General features: G+C 50.1%; 1 protein-coding gene across 1 annotated transcript in view; it reads left to right on the forward strand.

The window, feature by feature from the left end:
- Positions 1 to 8,558, forward strand: part of CFI (complement factor I) — a 34,824-nt gene extending 26,266 nt beyond the window's left edge. The window contains exons 11-12 of the mRNA XM_054694563.1: positions 2,398 to 2,502; positions 3,046 to 8,558. Of these exons, the coding sequence (XP_054550538.1) occupies positions 2,398 to 2,502; positions 3,046 to 3,263 (323 nt within the window). The 3' untranslated portion in view covers positions 3,264 to 8,558. The remainder of the gene's footprint in view (positions 1 to 2,397; positions 2,503 to 3,045) is intronic.
- Positions 8,559 to 9,204: the final 646 nt, after the last annotated feature.

The raw sequence follows: 9,204 nt of genomic DNA on the forward strand, positions 1-9,204 counted from the left end.
TATAGTAAGCTCTACTTGGTCACTGCTCAGTTGCATAGTTATCAACATTGTACTATTCCTGTTTCACTCATGATCTCAACAAAAGGATAATTAGGAAGTTTATTTATAAAGCATTAATTATAAAGATGTAGGTGGGGTTACGGGACCCATGGGGTTATGCAGGCACCCAGGACTAGGAATACCAGAACATCTTGAGATCTGAAGGCACAGGAGAAGTTACCAGAAGAAGAAAGTGTCTCAGGTGTATTTAACATCCCCCTAACCCCCAACCTGCCATCTTAATTTTTCCACAAGTATAATAAATCACATCCCAGATAGCGTGTCACCCACAAGTAATCCAGTAAATCTTTTTTTTAAAGATTTATTTATTTATTTATTTATTTATTTATTTATTTATTTATTTATTTATTTATTTATTTATTTATACAAGCACTGGGTACAGTCAGAAGTGTGGGAGGCTGAGAGAATTCACCAGAGCCAGAGCGGAGAGCAGAACAGTGAGACTGACGAAATACACTGCTGAGGGGAGCAGCGGGTGGCAGGAGAGGACTGCGTGCCATGTGGGACCCTCGCCCGGTGGCCTGGGATCAAACTGGTGCTGCAGAGGCTGCGGGCAGCTTCACAGCCCAGCGCTCAACCGCTGCGCCACCGGGGAGGCCCTCCAGTAAATCTTTATCAAGTAAGGTCTTAAAAAGAAACAAAACCATACTACCCTTCATACCCAACAAGGTAAAAGTGATTCTGTAATACCATCTAGTAGCCAGTTGCGTTTAACACGCCCCAATTATTTATAGCAGTTTTTACAATCAGATTATTTTCATTAAGATCCAAAATCTGACACTATATTTAGTGGCTAATTTCTTAAATCTCTTTTAATCTAGATCAGTTACCTTTGCTTTTACTTAAAATATATTTATTAAAGAAGGGGTCTTTTACTTAAAATATATTTATTAAAGAAGGGGCCACTCATTTCAGAACGTCCAGATCTTGAATCTCGCTGACTATACCCTTGACCTAGCATTTTACGTGTTCTTCTAGCTACACCATGTTTTTCCCCTGTAAACTGGTAGGTAGAGATGTTCATAAGCATTTTCCTTACTAATAAGTGGGATTTAGCATATTTATTGAGCCCTTAGTATGAGTGCAAGATAGTAATGCCAAAATAATTGGGATTTTGCTGATGAAAAATATGGACCCATTCTTGCCAGAGGCTACAAGTAGACAGACCAAGTCCTGCTTTCCAGGGATGCACAGCGCAGGGGAGCCATCAGGCACAAACGCCACTGTCACAGAGCTAATGTGACAGGTGCCTTGAGACGTGTGCTTACAGCACAGGCCTTCAGAGGGTGGAGACCTCCCGGGTCATGAGAAACTGCTCGCAAGGCTCAGGTGCCCCCTTTCATAAGCCCTCTCTTGAGTTGGGAGAAAATAATAAATCATTTATTTTTAGAAAATGTTATCCTGAAGAAGGTACCCTCTTGACACTAACTAGAAGTAGGACTTGAGGGGAGGAAAAAAGAGGAGGGGGAGGGAGAAAGTTTTTCCTGTTTTGCCATCTATTTTGGTGGGTCTTTGTCTTCTGTTTCCCAGGAGAGAAAACCAGTTCTGCCTTTAGCTCTGGGTGCCCACTGACGGGGGAGGGTCTGTGGTGTCGTCTCAGGGTAAACCCGGGGCCTCTGTCCCCTTTGGACATTCATTGAAGAGCTAAATCCTTTGGGATAGGAGGTTCAGTGTAGCACCAAATTACTGTGATTCACATGCTGATTGATTACATAAATATTAACTGCTCTGGCCAGCATGAGGCTGGGCCCTGGCGCAGCAGCCAGTGACTGAGGCCCTCCTCCTGGGGCAGTGCTCACACTGGGAAGAGGAGGAGTAAGATGGGCCGACTTGACTTCTCACCGTGGTCTTAGGGTTTTCTCACCTTCCCTGAGTGGCCAGTCAGCAGCCACAGCTGGCCCTGCTTTTCCTTGAACCAAAAATGTTCAAGTCCCAACTCTGATTTCAATGGGGAGGAAGCCCTAAGTCCCCTTCCAGTCACTTCCAGAGGTGGAGATCCTCGGATACACACACACTGAGAACTTCCCATGCATTTTCCTCAGTCACTGTCTCAGCTGGTCATAGGTTGCCTACGGCGGGGCCATTAGCTCGTCACCGAGTGTGACTTCAGACTGTGTGTCACCGAGCTGGCTTGACTGCCCACTGGGGTCAGAGATAGTTGCAGCCACTGGGGGTAGGAGCTCGGGTGCTAGTGAGTCATCCTCACAAGTTTACAGATGTCTGAAAGAACATGTTTTGACGTGGTCCTAAAAGTGTACTAAATCACAAGAGTAAGCATTGGTTTGGACCTTTCATTTGTGGCTTCTAAATGCCGATTTGCTCTCTCACTTTGTTTAGATAACCAAAAAGTCTATTCGCTTCAGTGGGGCGAAGTTAACCTAATAAACAACTGCTCTAAGTTTTACCCTGGCCGCTACTTTGAAAAGGAAATGGAGTGTGCAGGTAAGCATGGGGCTTCTCCATGCCCTCCCCAACCCCTCCCCAGGGGCTCTGCTAGTGGCACCATCAAACTCTCAGTCCCTCTCCTGTTAGCTCACACGCCTCAGCCGCATACCATGAGGGAGGATCTTCCCTCAGCTAGTGCACAGCAGGCTGGTGAGGCGACCAAGAGCACTCTGGGGCCAGACCATGCATTTAGAGCCCATTTTTTACAAATAGCTAGTCGTGCGGCCTAAGGCAGGTTTCCTCCTCTGCAAAACTGGGTGTCTTAATAGATGAGGAAACTGAGGTGCAGAGCTGCTACACGGTTTGCCCAAAGTCCTACAGCCAAGCAGCTGAGGAAGGACAAACCCAACCCTCTAGTGCACATCCAAGTTATCTCATTATCCCCACCCTGCATCTCTGCCATGCGGGAGCCCAGCAGGGGCCCCTGGCGGGAGAGCCTCTGGCAGGGAAGCTGAAGGAAGCCCCGAGGTGGGGGAGACAGGAGTCAGCGGGCAGCCAGATCAAAAACAGTAAAGGTGCCGTTGTCTTTGTCTTTCTCAGGCACAGATGACGGGTCCATCGATGCCTGTAAGGGGGACTCTGGAGGCCCCCTAGTCTGTCAGGATGCCAACAATGTGACTTATATCTGGGGTGTTGTGAGTTGGGGTGAAAACTGTGGAAAACCGGAGTTCCCAGGTGTTTACACCAAAGTGGCCAATTATTTTGACTGGATTGGCCAGAGAGTGGGAAGGTCTCTTATTTCTCAGCACAATATATAAAGTGTGCTGTCCCTCTTTACGCCACTCTCTCCGAGGAGTTCTGTTTAAGTTGAAATATTGCTGCATAATCAGTATTTCTTTAGAGGAAAAAAATAAAGCAAATTTTATTAGATAACTTGAAAGGTCTCGACAAAGTTTATGCCATTTTGAAAATCTGCTGTAAAGTTCTCAAACCCATTTTAGTCAAGCACAGATAGAAAATGGGATGCCGTGACTTCTTCACACCGGAGAGATGACCACGACCACACGAAAGGGTTTTAGCCCGCGGAATGACCTTGGATTCACACGTCTGGGTTCACACCCTAACCACATCACCTAGATGCGTGGCTTAGGCAAATTACTATCTTCATAGTGTCTCGTTTTTCACTTTAAAATGGAAACTGGAATTTCAAGACATTTAAGTCAAGTGTTTGCCAGCGTCCCTGTCACAGGGTCATAGTGGGCTTCACAGCTCTTGCTCCATTTCTTTGACTCTTTAAGTACTAAAAGCTCTTTGAACTTGGCCTTCCTGGTGTCCTAAGTTCTCCGTGATCTCCCCCGCCTGCTGAGAACTGCGGGTCCCTGCTCCTCTCAGCTGCTTCCTTCTGTCACTTGCTTGACAAGCTTCCTGGTGGTCTTGTCCAGACTTGGCTCTACCCCACCCACACGCCCCTGACTCTCAAACCCTCATCTCAGCCCTGATTATCCTGGAATACCAAGCACTCGGCATCTCATCTGGAACTCTAAGAGCATTTCCAGCACACATGGCCCTGCCCAGACTCTTGATGGCTCTCTGCCCTCAGTGCTGGACACTGACCGGGGTCAGGCCTGGAGGTTGAAGAGCCAGCTTCTCTGTAGAGGCCCCATGTGACAGAGACCGGGAACAGCAGGGGCAGATGACCCGATGCAAGGCTTACCCTGTAGACAGCTGTGCGAGGGCCGCAGAAGCCAACCTCATGCGTCTAATGGGGAAAAGAAGCGTTCTGTACCTCATCTCCAGGGAAGCCTGAGTTGCAGGCTGCTCTGGGAAAGATGTTGACAGACACCTGAGGACCTCTCCACAGAGCTGCCCACTGCTACTGGCCGCAGCCCCGGTCCACACATAGTCTGCAGAACACAGGCAATTTTGTAAGTTTGCCTGATCTTCCTTGAAGGGGATCGCCCAGAGTGCTCAGCAGACATGGCACTCTGCTGCCATCTTCTTTTTGACCCTGGCCTCAGAGCTCCCACCTTACCAGGGGACAGGGACAGAAACCAGCCAGCTGCACGGTGCCAGGTGCAGTGGTGAGGGCAACTAAGGCAGTGAGCCTGAGGAGTCCAAGAAGCCTTCCCCAGAGGTGAGTGTAGTCTGAGTTGTCAAAGAACTCAGTAGGTAGATGCTCCTGTGAAGGTCCCGTGGTTTCAGAAGCCAGACACCCAGGGGGACAGAGCAGCTGAGCATGACTGGAGCCCAGGGTGCAGCTGGAGAGGGAGAAAAAGCTGGACCAGAGAGGGTCTGGTGTCAAAGTTGGCCGCACTGCAGGAGTTTGGAAAGTTGCTGGAGGCGCTGAGGAAGATGAAGTAGAGGGCGTGAGTGGGGGAGGGCGGACAGGAGGCTGTTGGAGCCACCCAGATGAAAGCAGGGGAGGAGTGAGGGGGCCATTTGGGGACATAACAGAGGTCGGGGCACCAGGGCAGACACAGGAGTCTAGGAAAACCCCAGATTTTCTCTTCGATGCTGAGGTGATTGGTATTGCCACTGATGACAGAAATAAAGGAAAGAAAAGGAGTAGAAGCAGATGTGCCTGGGGCTATTCTGAAGCTGGTGTCTGTGGGAGCCCGTGGGAGGAGTATAGTGTGCGATAGGAAATACCAAACTGAAGAGCAGCCAGAGGTCTGGAGGTAGCAGGAACCCGGCTAGAGAAACCACACCCCCGAATTCATCCCACCCTCAGCTGAGGGGTTCCTTTCCATCTTCGTCATCACTTCCTCTGTGTGCCAAGAAGCTTGCATGCTGCCCACATTCTTTCTGATTGCTGTGTTCCTCATGTTTATGCACCCCCCCCCCCCCCCGTCCCAAAGAAAGTGTCACACTGGAACCCTAACCCCAATGTGGTGATACCAGAAGTGGGGTCTTTGGGAGCTGCTAGGTAACGAGGGATTAGGACTCACCCCGCCTATCACGTGAGGACATGGCAGCGGTGGGGTGGAGTGGGGTGGTGGGAAACCTGGAAGAGGGTCCTCCCTGGAACCTAGCAGCCTGGCACCCTGATCTCGGAACTGTGAGAAATAAATGTCTTATTCTCAAGCCATCCTGCCTGGCACTTTATCTTGCCAGCAACCTGAATTTCTTAGCTGGTAGGCCTCCTGGGGCGGACGTGCATTCTCTCCCACCTGAGACAGAGCCACCGAGCTCACCACACGGGGCACCTCTTTTCCTTCATTTCTGCCCCAGCTAGAAAGCCACTCAGGCCTTTGGTAATTTTTAGCAGGGAGGAACCCAGTACTCGGTTCACCCTCATTTGAGCACCCCGCCTTCCCAGTCCCAGCCAGAGTTCCACTGACCTGCTGGAACTGTTTCACCACGTGTTGTTATTTTCCTTGCAATAAGCCGCGGAGGCCCTGGGATGGGACATTGCAGAAGACTACAGAATACGGAAAGTGCCCTTGAGCCTTTGGGTTTTGTTGATTTTAGGCTATTTCAAGTAACACAAAGGATTGCATAATATCCCAGTTCCTGGCATTCTGAGTTAATATGTTACTTTAAACCCAGTAAACTTCTTATCCTTCTCCTGTTACACGATGCCCACGTAGTGGGGGACCACTGGAGGTTTCTAGGGGGGATGTGTGACCACTGATGCCTGTCAATGTACTGGGAAGCTCTGCAGAGAAAAGAGCTTCATGTCTGCCATCCAGAAGTCCCCTTTCCTAGGCCGGCATCAGCATATTCTATAAAAATAGTCTATTTTGTGTTTTTATAATTTTGTTCCATTAATATTGACCATGACTGGCTTTCCCAGTTCCTCTTCCTCCCCCCCATTACAGTTGAGTGCTGTACCTAGTACTGCTGTGACGCTCACCACGGGCAGCCGTGTCCTATGTCCAGTGCTTGACGACATCCGCCTCTTCCTCGTCATCTGCGGAATCGCTGGTCTGTCTTGGACACACTGGACCCAGCGCTCTTCCGGGCTCTTGGCTGTGCCTCTCCGTCCCAGCCGACTCCCACTGCCCTGACCTCCCTTTCTTCTCTCTGCGCTCATCGAGGGGCTCTCGTTGAGTCCTATGTTCTTAAGTTCCAATTTTATTTCTAGCCTTAATCCCACCTCTGAACTGCGGAGTTAGAATAAGTTTCTCCAACATGTTATGTTTGAAATTAATTGCTCCTTCTGAAACCCTCCCATGTGAGTTAGTGAGAATGCCTTATCCCTCCAACTGAAGAGGCCAAATCCTCAGAGTCCTCCTTGATTCCACTCTTTTCCTCCTCACACACCATAGTCAATCCATCAGTAAATCCTACTGGCTGCACCATCAAGTTCTGTCTAGCTGTGATCACTTGTCACATCCTGTTACTCCCTCTCTGGACCAGGCCATGATCATGTCTTACCTGTAATGCTTTAGTACATGCTGACTGGCCTCCTAATGGGCTTCCCAGCCTCAGCTCCTGCCCACCCACAGTCTTAAGTACTATCAGTCCATCCATCCATCCATCCATCCATCCATCCATCCATGGCATCAGTAGCAAACTAGCCATGCTAGCAGGAAGACAGGTATGGTTTGCAACCAAGGGTGTAACAGGTTTTACTGAGTAGTTAAAGTGTCCTGTGAAGAAGGGCATTTGTGCTATTAGGAAGAAAAGATGCAAGTGGTTTATCTAGAAGAGGTAACGCGATACAGTCTCAGGGCTGGCTTCCTGGGCATGCCTATAGCACGGTTGCACCAGGCCCAAATGCTGAAAGGCCTCATACTTGCGTCAGAGCTCCCCTGTTATCTGGAAAGGCCTAATAATTTTTGAAGCAGCAACCCTGCATTTTTATTTTGTACTGAGTCTTTGAAATGATGTATCCAATTCTGTGATCAGTGGCAAACCCAGGTCTCTGGCAGCAGGAGTTAAGAGGAAAAAGCAGGTCTTAGAATTACTGGCATGGAACAACAAATATCTAGTGATTGAATATGAAGAGAGTGGGAAAATAAAATGCAGAATCTCATCTACTGGAAAGATGCTGGTGATTCTAGTGGGGAACACAGTGGAAAAAGAGATCTGTTTGAGAGAGAGAGAGAACAGTTACATGAGCTAGAGAAACTGGCATTGGAAAATGCCAGTTTGGAAAATGCCAGATCAAGGTGACTATACCCAAGTGCTGTATAGTTAAGAGGCTGTAGCTAAGTCATAAGAAATGAAATAGAATCCAAGGGTAAAATGGATAGGGAAAAGGGGAAAGGAGAGGCCTGGGGCTTGGAGACCTGAGGATGGGAACCGGATTACATTACTTTGTGTTTTCTTTTGAAGGACTTATTCCTGGCCCAACGAGTTTCTCTAGTGGACTAGATAGAACCAGTCTTGGTTTAAAGCTTAAGTTGCAGGAGGGACTTCAGAGGTAATGTAGTCCCACATCCAGGCTCTGGAGATGTGAAAGCTAAGTGCTCCCAAAAGCTAAGAAAAGGGTTACATGTTCCCTTTTCTAAGCATGTTGAAATGTACTGTCCAAAAATTAGGGAGGGGGGTAGTGGGGGGAACCTTTGGCCTCTAGTGAAGAGTAAAAGAGACCATGGTCTGACTGAGTATTGTGGCCATGACTTCCTGGCTGGCACCTCCACTGTCAAAGGATAATGTCTCCTGGCTGGGCGCGAGGCCGGTGCCTGGGCAGCTACAGCAGGCTGCTGGGAAGTACTTTTTCTGTCTCTAACTCCCCTGAAGGCTGCATCCCCTAAGGCAGAGTCCTGAATGTGAGTGTGTAGGTGAAGTGCCTGGCGCTCAGAAAGTTCTCATTAAAAGGGATGTAATTCTTAGGAACTGGGTCTGCACTTCTACGGTAAGTGCACGAAGGTTGTATCAAACGCAAACCACCAAACTAGAGTTTACTGGCCCACCTTTCAGAAAGGACGCATCTGTTCCCAACACTAGCTCCGGCTGCAAATCGCCTGCAACCTGCCTGGAGACTAACATAACCAGATATTTATAGCACTGGTAAAAATTACTGCAATTGTTATTTAAGGCTCTTGCACAGCTCTGGGGAAAAAAGGAACATCTGTAGTTATCAAGTTACAAAATATGTTGAATTGGAAAAAGTGATTGCAGAAAGTTTTTTTGTTTTTTTTTTTTTTAATGTGGAATGTAAAGTACTGCTTCATTACCAGGGTGTTTGTGGTTTTTACCTCCAAACCTCCCAGAATCCCCACACCGGCCTGCAGCCTCAACTCATTCTTGTTGGCCAAAGCCACGACCTTGGGTCGACTTGTTCTGCTCCCCGACCCCCCTCGCGCGGCCCTGGCCCCGGGGAGCCCAGCTCTGCAAAGCGAGAGCCCGGCGTTCCGCAGACCCTGTCCGGGGCCCGCCTGGCCGCAGCAAGGGCCTGCGGGAGCTCGAGCCCCCGAGCGGCGCGTGTGCATTGGAGCCGGCCCTTCGGGTGTCTGCCTGAACCCCGACACCTCAGACCAGGTCCCCGGGCTCGCCACGTGGCCGCACCCTGCTGCCACCTGCGGGGTTTTTGAAAAGTCGGCGCGCTGAGGTGCGGAGACGCTGCAAGGCACCGCGCGCCCACAGCGCCCACGCCCGCGCACACCCGCGCCGCGCTCGGGGCTGCAGGCGGCGCCCGGCCGTGCCCGCACCGTTTTGTAAGAGAAAACATGTCGGCGCTCCCGGCCCCCGACGACCTCGGCCCGCCTTCCTGGGCGGGGGCGGCCCGGGCACGCGGCGACCGGAGGCGGGCGGGGGGCGGGGCGGGGCGCCGGACCACGTGAGCGTGGGAGCCGCGGGCGGGGCCTC

Source organism: Talpa occidentalis, unplaced genomic scaffold (assembly GCF_014898055.3).
Source record: "Talpa occidentalis isolate TD23 unplaced genomic scaffold, MPIMG_talOcc4v2.1 talOcc4.13, whole genome shotgun sequence".
Taxonomy (NCBI): Eukaryota; Metazoa; Chordata; class Mammalia; order Eulipotyphla; family Talpidae; genus Talpa; species Talpa occidentalis.